Consider the following 15,171-nt stretch of genomic DNA (forward strand, 5'->3'; position numbering starts at 1 on the left):
CAACATCTGAACTCGATCCAATCATCCCTTCAGCTCCTGGGCTGCTTCTGGGGACCACTTCAATCTACTGAATTTTGGCAAAGACTGTGGATTCCTAAAACTCACTTCTGGTACCTGACCCAGAATGCTGCTCTGGAATGACATGCTGTAGTATGTGCAATATTTTATAAATTTAAGAGTATCTGAAATATTTTAAATGGAACGATAGCCCACAATGACTGGATCCTTGAGGCAGTGTATCAGGTATGCATGATTTTATTTAAAATGTGTCCAATAAGACTTTCCACTTGGAATGAACATTTTTACCTCTTTCCTCATATTATTAGAAACAGTATTTCATTTCATGGAGTTTCTTAGAAAGTTCTAAGTAACTTAACAGAGGAGAAAAATGAAACCCCTGGGAGATTAAATAACAGGAAGTTTACACCACAGCAAGGGTGCTCACCCATCCCAATTTCGGGGGACACACAAGTGACTACTGGGTGAAGAAATAGACCCGGTCATGCAAATCATCATATGATCACTTGGTATCCTTTGGCAGTTCTGACATTCCCTGTCACTAGCACAGATAATAAAATGAGTCAGATGACTGCAGTGAATGGGAAATCGTCTTTCGGTTTTGGTGGTTGAGAGAAGACAGGAACACAAAGGCGCGGCCGTGGGAGCATTTCCTAACCTCAGACGAGACTGTTCGCAGCTGACCATCCACTGCTCTGAGCCCCAGAGGGCGCACCCGGTGTCGGCACCACCATCTGCCGGGGGTGGCCGCAAGTATCTTCTGCCTTCCCTCTAATGGCACTGGTTTATCTGTGGACAGCAGCACACCACAAATCAGCATCGAGAGCACATTTTCACCAAGTGGGCAGTTGTAGTTTTAAATCACTAGAACCTGGCAATATTAAATTTGTGTTTTCATGAACCGAAGGTCATAGCACAAATGAGGTCTACATGTCATCACAGCGGACCATGGGCCACAGAAAGACACATCTTCAGGTTATGTTGACCTTCCAGGAAGAAAAACAGAGATACAGAGCACAGCAAACATGTGCCGGGGACGCACGGTGGCGATGCACGGCGTTCCTATGAAATGTGAACGGCGCCATTTACATGGAAATGGAGCGAGCAGGGGTATTGAGTTTCCTGCTGGCTCATCGGAGCTGCTGTCATGGAAAGAAGCTCAGGGCAATGTGACTGGGGCAGGCAGAGGGGCAGGCAGGCTGGGAAATGTCACCATCTCAACATGTGTTCTAAAGTGACTTAGAGGTGATCATTCATTTATAATCGAAACATAATCCGAACGGCATTTGCTCCATCTTCCTCTCTGTAAACACATCTGTTCATAAATAACTTAAACGTCTCCTTGGCATTCAGGATGCAGTTCTGGCTGGAGTAAAAAAGGGTGGAGGATGCACAGCGTTGAGGAGATGTCGGGGTACTGGTGTGTGTGTGGACAGGCGCTCGAGCGTCTACTGCAGGCGGCAGACATCAGCCATCGGACACGGGCGGGGTGACCCAACCGTATTTTTCATGCGTCTTCACCAAACTCTTAAAGGTAGCTTCAGCTTCCTTGCGACTGAAGGACTTTTTTGATTTGCCAGCTTTTCTACAGATCCGTCCCTGCGTGAGATGAAAAGAAAAACCAGGTTAGAACGTCACTGGGAATTCTGTTTCCTACCATCTTGATTGAAAGCACACAGAGTCGTGGGAATTTCTGATGTCTGAATCAATGCCACGCACTGGCCACCAGCAGGGCTGGGGCAGCCTCACTGCCTGGATGCAGAACAATTCAGCTCAGGCACCAAACAGATTGGCCAGCCTGGGGCTGGCAGACCTTCTGGGCAGCAGGATGCTGTCATCACAAACCCACACACAGCATTGGCTGTCTCTGCTCCAGTTCCCGAGATGTGGCAGGAGGGGCCAGCCTTATCAAAAGAGCATCAATTCTTTTGATGGTCTCCCCAGGCAATATACTGTTTGAGCTTCCTTTCCCTCCCTCAAAAGAATGCCTTTAATTATCATCACTTAAAATTCCTCTGTGATAACAGTAAAGATACATTTACATTTATAGAGAGATGTGTATATTTGTATATTTCTATAAATATTTTAAAACTCTAATTTTTAAAATTCAAGTTCCAGAGCCATTAGTGAATTTAATGGAATTCATGTCCCTTCAGTGCGAATTCATAAGGCAATGGTGGACATTTTCATGGAAGAAAAGACTGTCTTCGAGGTCCAAGAGAGGGTAGAGGTCAGGGCAGGTGGTTTGTCACACAATCTCGAGAGGGGGTGGGGCCAGGCGAGAGGCCACGCTTCCTCACAGTGACCAGGCTTGTTCTGCTCCCGAGGACAGAGCACTGGTTTCTGCAGTGCTCAAAAGGCACTGACCCATTTTAGATGGCACAAGAGGGCTCTGGACATGAGAAAGAAGAAAGCAGGCAACAATGCCCACATGACAGCATCTCAGGAAGCCTTGGGACATGTGGTGTATCTGGCATCGGAGGGGAAGAGCCGATGGAAGACAGCCAGGATTCGGGTGATGCTGGCCTCGGCTGGACCGGTGGCAGCTCTCACTCTTCCAACCTCAATTACTCTTCATTAAGCCTCTTAATGGTAGATCAACTGAAACGCTCCCTTACCTGAGGCACATTTACTTCCACTTAGCCTCCCCCAGGCTCTCCTGGAGGATCTGCTCCTCTCCGTGGGCATCCCATGCACATGTTTTGTAGATGGCGCAGAAACGCCTGGGAAGACCTGGCTGAGCTTCACCCTCTGGCAGGTGCAGGCGTACTATTACCAACCATCGTCTGCTGTTCAGGAACCTTCACGACCAGAATTTCTCTCTGAACAGACCCTCTGCACTCCCAATACGAGGCACTGATACCACAGCATAACGGTGAGCACATGCTGGGATGGGGAATGGGGACCAGGCCTCCCCACCAGTGGCTCCTGCAACACACTCAGCCAGGCGCCTTGGACAGCCTCAGAGGGCACGGGTCTGGGTGGCTGCCAGCAAGCAAGATCCACCCGATCCCGGCTCTCTGATAACCTACTGACAACTGCAATGGGAAGGCAGCCGCAAAGACCTCTAAACCTACTGGGCAGGCGGTGTCCTATCACCAGAAATGTAGAGTGGACGAGGCCATTTCACAGGCCTGTATTCAGAGCCTAGCCAGGATTCCTTTTCAATCATTGTCTTTTCAACAATGCACACACAGGCCAATCCCGAGCGTGGGAGTCAGAAGTCCAGGGTTACCAACTTCTGCTCACTCTGGACATCCCTCTGCTTTCACTTGTGTGTCTGGCATTGGGCCCTATTTTGACAGCATGACCTTTTCCTTTTTTAAAGTTGTCTTATTTTTTTAAGAGACAGGGTCTTGCTCTGACATCTAGGCTGGAGTGCAGGGGCGCGATCGTAGCGCACTGCAACCTCAAACTCCTGGACTCAAACAACCCCCCTGCCTCAGCCTCCTGAGTACCTAGGACTACAAGTGTGAGCCACCACACGTCTAATTTTTTATTTTTTTATAGGGATGGGGCCTCGCTCTATTGCCCAGGCTGGTCTCAGACTTTTGGCCTCAAGTGATCCTCCCACCTCAGCCTCCAAAGCGCTGGGATTACAGGCATGTGCCACCATGCACTCTTTTCGAAAACGCTCTATAGCTCACATAGGAAGAGGTGCTGAAAGGTTGAAGGGAGATGGGATGAGCAGATGACAGGAAACGACCGCTTACTGACTGCTAGCAACATCCCCGTGCCTCCCTAGGATTTGACTCCTGTTTTGAGTCGTATAACTTCAAGCATATTTGCTTACGTGGTGTAGATATATGATTTAAAAAAGACCACTTAGAGCTAACATATTCATCATCATCATCGTCATCGTGGGCTGAGATCAAAGTCCAAAGTTATTTAATTAAACATATGAAAACACGTCTTTCACATTTTTGTGAGGATGTTAGCATCAATTTCTTTCTTTTTTCTGTTTCTTGAGACAGGGTCTCACCCTGTCATCCAGGCTGGAGTGCTGTGGTGTGATCATAGCTCACTGTAACCTTGATATCCTGGGCTCAAGAGATCCTCCTGCCTCAGCCTCCCAAGTAGCTGTATTACAGGCATGCACCACCACATACAGCCAGTTAAAAAATTTTTTTTGTAGAGACAGAGTCTTGCTTTGTTGCCCAGGCTGGTCTCAAGCTCCTGGGCTCAAGCAATCTTCCTGCCCTGATCTCCCAAAGTGTTAGGATTATAGGCATTGGCCACTGTGCTGGCAGCATCAGTTTCTACATCAAGTGAATGCAAATATCAAGGGTTGAATTTTTGGCCAAAATGTATATTTTAACCATCTCTATCCTTTTTCTTTATAATACTGAAAAATCTATGGTATTATTTGAAAATCCTGAAATAAATGTAGCTAGACAAACACAGACTCACAATCATCTTGGACTATTCTGTGGCTTTTGGCATATTCTTTGTGAAAGTCTCAATTGTTACAAGAAACAACAAGCAAAACCCCAAAGTAACAGACCACCCTTTGTTGCCTTTTCTTCCCTGGAAGAATCATGAACAGAAAGCCCCAGTGCTTAGTCAATTCAGCAACTGGGAGACAGAGCCCATTAAGAGCCAGTCAGGGTTCCACGCATTCACTGCACTCCACTGTCGATAAAGAGCTCTCATCTCCTGTCTCCTACACCCACGTTTAAAATTAACAAATACTTTTTTCATAGGTTGCCCGTCTTCTTTTGATTGGCAGTTTAAATGAGACACAGCGAAATGCTGGACTTGGAAACCACTCCCTATATTCGCCCTGTATTTCCTGCTCTGCCAGGGTCACTGAGCTGGTTTTCTGACATGCCCTTGCTGTGCTCACTGCACCAAGAAGGGGGGACCGCTCCATCCCAAGTTCCCTGTTTGCTGCAGATGTTTGGGCACTCCCATTCATCTTTCCAGGAAGTGTGAATTTCTGGGAATCAAGTGCAGACAATACCCATGTCACACATCATGAAGGACATCCAATAAGATAATACATTTGAAATACTGAGGACTTTGAACGTCATATAATAGCTGTTCTTATTCTCATAACATTTACCTTTCTCCCTTTTCTGTTTCTATTTAACTAATAATCAAGGAATCTAGTCTGAGATATTTTCTTTGAGTGACTCTTGTTTATTCTGAAATATCTCTACTTGTACTTAATGTTAAGAGTCATGGATGTGACTATTCACTCATCCACCACAATAGCTTTGTGCTATCACTCCGAGTTTACGGCAACACCTTTAATAAGTAATGCTTTCTGTCTTTCCTGAGCCACACATGATAAGTGTATACTTATGAACAACGACAGGATTTTGCCATCACGATCTTAAAAGCCTCACTGTAATATTGAAGCAGAACAGTGTTAATGAGAATGTAATTCTCCAGGGCTGTATCTGTCAAACAAAACCAGTAGGTGGTACTTTGATTTGATTCTTTTTTTTCCCTTATGGACTTTTGAGGGCCAATAGCAATTGATTCAGCATGAAAACATTTTAACACAGCTAATAAGATGACAAGTGGCCCCAAACTCAAATCCCCCGTGCAGCCCCCATGCACTTGAACTTCAGCCTGGCATGTCTGCATCTCCCTCAATTGTCTCATGTTTCCCATTCATTCATTTATGCATTCATTCAATGTGTTGGGTGCTGAGTCTAACAAGATAAAGTAATGACAGGTCCCTGGGGCTTAGAGTCCATTACGGGGAGATAACCAGGCATATTGCAGCTGCTGGGGCAGAGGTTGTGGAGCACTCAGGGTCCTCACTCTTGGTACTGTTGGCGTCTTGGGCCAGGTAATTCTTTGTTGTAGGGGAGATACTAGCATGGAAGGAAGTCAGCAGCACTCCTGACCTCTGCCCACTAGATCCTAGGAGCACCCCATGAGGAAGGACAACAAACTGTTTCCAGACATTGTTAAATGTCCCCACAGGAGCAAAATCACTCCTGATTGAGAACCACTGATGTGTGGAACAAAAAAGTCAAAGCCAGTAAGAGTCAGTTCCTTATTTATTCATTCAGCAAACGATCGCTGCAGGACTTCCCTGGGTTGGGAACTGTCCTGGTGACCCGGACGGCAGAGCTTTCTAAGAATAATAATTCTGGTCCTCTTGGAACTTATAGCCCAGAGGGTATGGCGGAGTCTATATTGGGGAAAAGAGAAGAAAAGGAGAGAGAAGAGGGGTGGTGGTGGTGATTTGTGTGTTGAGAAAGACTTCCACTGGCAATAACGTAAGCTGAGCCTTGAAACATAGGTAGGCAGCTGCTTACCAGGCTATGGTGGGAAAGGATAAGGGGTCTCAAAGTGAAGGCGTGAAATGGCTCACTGTACTTAGGGGGTGTACTTAGATGCTGGGGGTGGGGGGTTGGGCACAGAATTTCAGTGTGTGTGTGCGTGTATGTGTGTGTATGTGTGCATGCTTGTGTGTGTAGTTGGTGGGGAAGGAGTTGCATAATTCAATAGACCTGGCTTCAAATCCCTGTGCCAACACTTCCCAGCTGTGTGACCTTGGGTGAATCACTTAACTTCTCTGAATTTTGATTTTCTCATATATAAAATAAGCATTATAATAGCATTAGATGGCACTGGATTCTGTAAGAATCTAATGGTAAAACATATAAGATACTTGGTGTAATGCCAGGCACAGGATGAACACAGGAAATGGGGCTTCTTATTTTTTAAACTATCACGGAAGTTCTTCTCCTTTGGTAAAGATGGTTTCATTCTGTCCTCTTGAAAGAACACACAACATTTCTGTCTTTTCATGCAGATTTGATGACTTATTCCATCACAAAAATGTCCACAAGCAAATTCAGTGTACTGTATTTACATGGCGTATTTCTTAGCCTTTTGAATTATGCCTGTTTTAATAGGTTGACATTAATTCTATACTTCTCACTGGATTAGATTTTTCTTCTCATTCCTTTTCTTTGCAAACATACTTTCTTATTTTTGTGTTTCATTTGCCTGTGAATTGCAGACTTTTGCCCTCTAAAAATAGTTAAAATTTCCAGACTCCTTATGTAAAGTTTTGAGTTTCCTGAACTCGTTTCCTGAGCCAAAATTATAGAGCTGCTACTTGTTTTTAAAGTCTTTGAAGGTGTAATTGTCAGTCTAAAAGCACTCATAACCTTGAACTCCCTGACATGGGTCGTAAGCCTGTGCAGGGCTCATTTTAGACTTCCCCCGAAACTTCTATTTGGGGGCAAAAATTAAAGCTCACCAGGCTCTTGGCTTGAGGAAAACCAATGCTTGCAAGCATCTTTCAAAGGAGGTCCGCTTTGGAAAGACACTGGGGATTTCACCTTTCTTTTAAGGTTTAACGTTCAAAGCAAATCCTAGAAAAAAATCAACTTGCAAGTTTCTAAAGGGCAAATGAGACCCTACAACAGACCAGACTCTTCTAAGGAACACATTCCCAAATCAGACCAATGACACGTAAGCCACTGCCAAGCAGGGGACTTCAGCTGGATCCGGTCCGATGAGACAGGAAAGAGAAGGTTCCTAGGAAGGTGAATATAGCCCTTCTTGTGAGTCTGAGTATGTGTGTGCATGTACGCACATGTGTGCAAATGTGAGCACGTGCACAGGTGTAATGCATGTCCATGCATGTGCATTTGCGTATGTGTGCACGTGTGCTCATTTGTGTGTTGTGCGTACTTACATGTATCATGTAACGTGAGCATGTGTGTTCATTTGTGCACATGCAGGTGAATATGGTGGTTACATTCAAACTGCAGGGACAGATGTGAGCCTCCCTGTTGTGGAATGGCTGCTGACCAGAGCCCACCCTAACCTGAGGGAAGGCTCAGCTCTCAACGGAGTGCAGGGAGCCCTAGGCCACATGAGCCAGTTTGATGGGTGGTCCCTTTGCACAGCGAGAGCTTCAGCCTGGTGGGCTTCGAATCTGTCAGAAAACCATCCAGCACCAACCAGTGCAGGGAGGGGACAAGCAGCGAGGGCTGAGAGAACAGAAACAGGGAAGGGGGAAAAGGACAGGGTGCTGTTGGGGCTGATGAGCCTCCAGTGAGGTCATGTAGAGGTTTTGTCTGAAGCGCAACCCCAGAGACTGCTGAGTCTCCACCCTGCCCATAAGTGCCGTGGTGACTGCTCCATGCTCAGCTCGACTCTGAATCTCGGCTGCTGTGTGGCTGTTTTCACATCCCATCTCATTAAGTGCTGGCCTGGGCAACCTTTGTGGTGAGAAGGAAACTGTGCTTCCACCAAGGCACTTGCCAAGGGCTATAGAAGAGCTGGGTTCAAATCAAGGGCTCCCAAGACTGAAGGCTGAGGCACCACAGAGGACCACACATGTGGCCCCACAGAGGACCACACATGTGGCCCCAGGGTGTCACGAGGGGCGAGATCAAAGAGAGGCAGCCTCAGAGCCGGGACCTGCGGAGGGCCCAGAATCCTTCAAGGAGGGGGCTGGAGGTAGCCACACCGGCTAGGCCGCTCCCTCCAGGGAACCAGGACTTGTTGTATGCAGACCAGCCCTCCCCGCTCACCCCTCCAACGCCTGCACCAGGGACTCAGGTTTCCTCGGTCCCCACTGGGTTTCACTCAAAGTTTGTGCGCAATATGGCTTGGGTTCCTTTCATCATTTAGACAGCCAACAGCAGACTCATTCATACGCACCCGCTGTGACTAGTTGTGATTTGGTTCCTAGATCTGGTAGCTAAAAATAGTGTTGGGTGGTTTCTGGAAAGTGTCAACTCGCAATAGTCACCTCGGAAGCCATAAACTTGATCTTTCGGTTACACTTTCAGAACACACTGCCTCAGAGACCTGTTGACTCACGCCCAAGCCAAACACAGACAGGTGACCAGCGAAGTGGCTTCAGAGTAGATGACTACAGCAGCCCACTGGATCTGAGGTGTAGAGAACAGTGCATTGGGGGATGGGGCATGACGGGCCACATGGCTACGTGGACCAGCCACACAGGGAGCAGCCACAAGGAGACCAGCCCATGGCGCGGCTTTAGGTGGAAAAGACCACTCTCCTCCGGGTGGAGAGTGGCTGTGCTCCCATCTCGATAGAGATATGTAGTTTCTGCAGAAAAAAATGCACTGGGAAACCCATTCCCATTATAGTGAAATTTCTCTCTCTAGTGGGAATGCTTTCAGGCCTGGAAGTGGGGATGGTGGGGCTGTGAGTGTCCAGGAGAGGCGAGCAGAGTCCCAGCAGGTGATGGGGTGTCCTCAGGAAGAAGACTGGGTACGTCCTGCTGACACACAGGGAACACGGTCCTTCACTCCAAACCTTCAAATGCACCTTCTGAGCATCACACCTGTGGGCTTCTCATTCTTCTTTTTTTGAGACAGAGTCCTGGTCTGTCATGTAGGTTGGAGTGCAATGGCACGATCTCGGCCCACTGCAACCTCCACTTCCCAGGTTCAAGTGATTCTCCTGCCTCAGCCTTCCACGTAGCTGGGATTACAGGCCTGCACCACTACACTCAGCTAATTTTTTTTTTTTTGTATTTTTAGTAGTGACAGGGTTTCACCGTGTTGGCCATGAGGGCCTTGAACTCCTGACCTTGAGTGATCCACCCGCCTTGGGCTCCCAAAGTGCTAGGATTACAGGTGTGAGCCCCACGCCCGGCCACGGCTTCTCATTCTTAGAAGCGAGCTTGAGCCTACCGAGATGTGGAAGAGAGTGTACAGGACAGTTAAGAGAGCGTACAGGACATGTCTTTTCTTCTCTGGGTGCTGACAAGAGCATTGGTCCGATCAGAGAGTGCTGCACTCGCAGCTGGGAGGCTTTGCTGGCGTGGCGGGTGGTGTGTGGCCATGGATGTGCCACTTCCCATTTGGAGCTGGGAGATAGGATGAAAATATCTGATATCTCTGCAGAAACGGGTGTCCTCCAGATGAGAGCGCCTCTGCCTAGGCCCTGCTGACGCTGGAGCTGGGTCATTCCTGGATGGAGGGCTCCCATGCACACAGGGTGTTCCTCAGCCTCCCTGGGTCATTCCTGGCCGTGTGCACCGAGGGTGTTCCACAGCCTCCTGGCCCCCATTCTCTGGATGCCATTAGCACCCCACTTCTGAGTGGTGGCAACCAACAGTGTCTATGCATATTGCCAAGACTCCCTAGGGGGCTGAATAGCTGTGGAGAAGCCCTGCTCTAGATGGTGTGGGGAGTGGACCGTGGGAGTGCAGAAGGGGGCACCTAACCGGGGCTGGGCGCCCAGTCGGTTGGAGGAGACTTCCAGGAGGAGGTGGTTCAGGAGCTGAACGTAAAAAGATTAGCGACAATGATCCAACCAGAAAGCAGGAGGGGGCAGCAGCAGCAGATGCTGTGGGAGGGCGGGCAGTGAGCAACTGGAGGCTCCCTGGAGGAGGCTTGCTGGGGAGTGGGGAGAGGGAGGCAGGAGTGGGAGGTGCCCTAGTTTCCTGGGCCTGCTGGAACACAGAACCCTAACTAGGAGCTTAAAACAACAGAAATGCGCTCTCACGGTTCAGGCAGCCAGAGTCTGACATGGAGACGTGGGCCTGGGGGAGGGTCTGTTCCAGGCCCCCTTCCCAGTGCTCGGGGGCTGCCGGCACCCTGTGTGCCTTGGCATGTAGGTACAGCGCTCTAATCTCTCCTTCCGTTGCCACATGGTATTCTCTGTGAATCTGTCTCTGTATCTGTCTCTGTTCCCTCTTCTTACAAAGACACCAGTCATTGCATTAGGGACCACCCTAACCCAGCATGACCTTGTCTCAACTCGGTGACATCTGCAAAGGCCCTATTTTCAAATAAGGTCACATTCACAGGCACAGGGAGTTAGGACTTCAACTATTTTTGGGAGGACACAACTCTGCCCACAGCAGGCATCAAGCTGGCGGAAGGGCATTCCACCCACTCCTCTGCACGGGGACCATCCTGCAGGTGGCAGCATGCAGGGCCGGGTTTTCCTGTGGGTGGGTCATTTGGGAGGTGGTGGGTGTTGGCCAGTTAGGTTATTGTCATGGGCCGGAGAAGATGGCAAGGGCCTGGCAGAAGCCACTCAGGTGAGTCCAACTAAGGCCACGTGGGAAGGGCTGGGGGAAGGACCAGTGGGAGGCCTGAGCCCCTCCAGGCTTCTGACCCAGGAGGAACAGGTTTTCAGGATAAGATACTGAGTTCTGTTTGGGTTGGCTGGCTTTGGGGTGTGCACGGAAACCCAGGCAGGAGGCTGCTGGGTATAGCGGTGGGAGCTCACACCGGGGAACCTAAATGATGAGTACGGCGAGGTTCCGCAAGGAGGGGCGTGCAGGGAGAGGGGCGTGCCTCCGCTCTGCTCTCCAGCCATAGGCCGTGAGCAGGTCACCCTCCCTGCACCTAGCGCTGCACCTGTGTCACATACCTGCCCATACCTCCTGTGTGGGGATAATGAGCACCCGCTGTGCACAGCGAGATGGGACAGAGGTGGTGGGCCACCATGCCCAGTGACACGGGGCCAGGCCTGCAGAGAGACGCTGTCTTATGAGCAGGCTATGTGGTCTCAGGCAGGTGTGTTTGGCTGGGGACAGTCAAAAGGAGGAGCAAGAAACCTAGGAAAGGGGGATTAGGCCGGGTGCAGCTGCAGCAAAGCGTGTACCAGTGAGATGGCCCAGGAAGCACGCGCTAGGCCAACCTCTGGAAAACAGTCATCTGAGATGTGTGATGGTTACTTGGTTTATAATAATATCAAGACTTTAAAAACTCTTTTTGACCTTATTATATATATTTTTAGCAATCTCTGCACATTAAGAAAAATCTGGTTCTTTAAAAAAGTATAGCTTAGCCACGAACAAATCCAAAGAGAGCAACCTGTATTCCCCAGAGGTTTATGGAATACTTGCTGCCCCACAGACCTGGAGCTGGGTATTAGGTAATGCCGGCACTCAGAAACTGTCTCCTAAAATTGTGAAACCTCTCAGGACGACAAAGCCAGCATCAGTTTCATGTAAACTTCGGTGCTATTCATCAGGAATGAAAGTGAAGCCACTCTACTTAATAGTATACAAAATCCTCCAGTTCTGGCAGCACCAAAGGCACAGTTCATGGACGCTTACAAAACAGAAGTGGCGCTTGCCTCTACATTTTAAAGAAAGTTCTAGTAAGGACTGAATCTGTTTTGAAACAGATGGTACTTTCTTGGAGGAGGCAAGCCCAGAAAAAGGAACTTTTTGCTAAAAATGTAATGATATGAGATAATCCTTTCAAGGTTATTTTTTGGAGATACCACTAGTACTTATACTTCTGCATAAGCAGCCGATTCCAGTGGGTTTTGTTAACGTGGACTTTAAGACAGGTAAGCGACAGACATGCTCGTTAACAGCATCGTGGTGGCTATGTCGAGGGCTGTCAGAGCCAGGCCCTGTTCTGAGGATAGGGCAGACATTCTCACTAAGCCACGCCAGGACACTCCACCAGGTGGGTGCCACTGGCATCAGCCGTATTTTACAGACCAGAAAACAGAGACACACAGATCAATAAGGTGCTTGGAATCCCTCAGCTAGGGATTGCCAAGAGCCAGGATCCCAGTGCAAGAATTCCTGGCTTTGGAGGCCACACTCTGAACCCCAAGGCCAGGCCAGGTCTTAGAAACGTGGGGAAGGGTCACAGATTTAAGAGAAGGCAAACTGGATACTATTTACTCAAAAACAAACAAACAAACAAACCAAAAAACCGTGACCCCCGGCTGTGTCCCCTGGTGTGGGACGCTCCTTGGCCACCACTTCCTCTGTGTACCTCTTACTGATGTCTAGACAGGGAGGTCCTGCCAGCCGTCCTGTCATTTGCCGCGTGGTTTGTGTAAGTCCTGAGATTATCAGGGCCCCGAATCTACCTCTACCACGTAGATTCTGGTCTTCGCAGCACATGTGAGGGCCTCAGCACACGCTGCCTGCCTGATGCAGTGGACAGGGCGGGTGACCTCCCCGGTGAGTCTCTGTTCCGAGGTGACGGGGGCAGTCTGTGTTTTTCATTTTTGCCAGGCCAGAATGCAAAAGCAAGCTACTTTTCATGGGCTGGACCCAGGACGCTGCACTCGACGCTCCAGGCTGAAACACTTACTCAGAACAAAGCAGCCCCTGGCCTGTGTTTTCTCCTTGTGAGATCATTCCTGCTGTCTGCATGTAGGATTCTGGAGAAGTCTTCATGAGCGCACCCCCGGCCCTGTTACAATGGACAGGCTCGCCGGAGGACACAGACATCAGCACCCCTTTGTTTACTTCAACATTTCACTCCTTGGACTTGGCTCCATTAAGACACACGTTTCACTGACCAGCCCCAGAAACCCCGCTTTCTTCCCGGAGTCGCCCCCAGCTGGAGTCAGCTCTGTCTGCTCCTATGCTGAGTGATTTGCAAGAAACAATGGTGTTCTCCTACCCAACCTGACCTCTTAGATCAGAATCCGGCCAGCTCTCTCCCATGCACACTTGGTCTTCCTCAGGGTTCCATGTTTTTCCTCCTCCTTGGAATACACACTGAACAGGAAGAGAAGCCAGGGCCATCGCTGTCTCAGCCCACTCATTATGGTGGCTTAATTCTCACTTCCGCTCTCCTGTTCTGGCGGGTAGGACTCTACTCACTCAGCTGTGTGGCCTCCCATACTGCGTGCCCTGGATGCCCACGGCTGCCTCCACCTTGCCACACCTCCCTGATTTCAGGATTGGGCACTGGGGAACCAGCACAGTCCTGATGCTGCACATGATGGTGGGGAGGCCCCCAGCACAGGCAACTCTGTCATGAAGCCCGGCCTTCCTCACTCCCAGGAAGGATAAAGCCCCTGAGCAGGAGGGAAGTGGAGCCGAGTGAGGGGTGCCAGGGACATCAGATGCACCGATGGGCACCCACTTGCCACGTCTCCTGCCTTTTGCCTGTTTCCCGACAGAATGCATCTGCATCTCCTGGGATCTCTCTCTCCTGTGCACAGGCAGACCATCCCCCTGCGGCCCCACACCCTTGCCTGCGTTCTGCTGTCACTATGATCACCCCCACCATCAGGTGCTGGGGACACTTCCTTTCACAACTGCCATAGCCCTGCCTCGCTTGGAACAGTTTTCTCAGCACAGATAGTAGGTGTGGCAATGCCGGGGAAAGTCCAAAGAATGAAGGAGACCAAGAATGTCACTAGAAAATGCGACAGGAATCAGAGCCTGGGAACGAATTTGTCAAAACAGAGGGCAGCCACCATCCGCTCTCTGCCCCTGCTGGCAGGAGCTTCACAACTTTGACCAAAAAGCCCAAGCTTAGTTGTTTTGGAAAAATTGCATCAAGAAGGAACACATGATTTTCACAGGCAACCCAGGTAAATGGCGCCTGGTGCCTCTCACTGCTGAGCTGGCTCCAGGGAGCGTTTGCGTGTGACGGTGGCAGGTCACGGCTGCACTCTTTCCAAACCACGTTACTTACAATGACAGAGAACGCTCACGTCACACAACATGCTCAGCAGCGGAGCTTCCCAGCGCAGAAGGAAACTCAGCAACGTCAAATAAATGCAGCTAATGAGATGTCTGAATCATTGGAAGTCTTCGGATATATTTTCAGGGAAAATATCAGTGTGAAAATATTATGATTTGGGCACAAATTCTATAAAAGATAGGTTACTTTTTTGAATAGTCTGTTTTTGCAATAAAAACACAGCAATAATGAGACTCTACATGGATTATTTACTTCACCTACTTTGTTACTTTTCTGATTTTTAAAAGAGGGAACTGTGCTTATAAAGATGTGAGATTTAATTTCTGCCACTAGAGATCCCAAATACTTGCCAAGCAGGTATTTGACTTTGTTCTAGGAGGATGGTTTCTGGGAGACACCAGGTCTGCCTGTTGTCTGTCTGTCTTTCTTGCGGCACTGAGTGAAGCTGGAACTCGTGCGATATGGGAGGTGGACGAAACCTCCTGGAACAGCCCTGCATATGCGATTTGTTTCCAAAGAAGCACTCAGATGTGCTCAACACTCCACTTGGTTGTTGGCTTGCACGTGTCATGTGGGAGAATTCTTGAAATTCATACCTGCAGCCTCTCCCTGCCACCCAAATGCCAATTCCACACACCCACGTCCTGCTGGACACTTCCACCAGGCCAGCAGCTGCTGTCTCCATGTGGACGCTGTAACATCCAGTTCAACAACGGTCTCTATTTTAACCTCTTTATTTTGAACAAAGTCCCACTGACTTCTAGTC

General features: G+C 49.1%; 1 protein-coding gene across 1 annotated transcript in view; it reads right to left on the reverse strand.

Annotated features, from left to right (window-relative positions):
* Positions 1-781: 781 nt before the first annotated feature.
* The window catches only part of UBE2QL1 (ubiquitin conjugating enzyme E2 Q family like 1), a 44,689-nt gene continuing 30,299 nt past the window's right edge, over positions 782-15,171 (reverse strand). The window contains exon 2 of the mRNA XM_032279132.1: positions 782-1,617. Coding sequence (XP_032135023.1) covers positions 1,486-1,617 — 132 coding nt within the window. The 3' untranslated portion in view covers positions 782-1,485. The remainder of the gene's footprint in view (positions 1,618-15,171) is intronic.

Source organism: Sapajus apella, unplaced genomic scaffold (assembly GCF_009761245.1).
Source record: "Sapajus apella isolate SASKATOON/1434 unplaced genomic scaffold, GSC_monkey_1.0 scaffold11, whole genome shotgun sequence".
Lineage (NCBI taxonomy): Eukaryota > Metazoa > Chordata > Mammalia > Primates > Cebidae > Sapajus > Sapajus apella.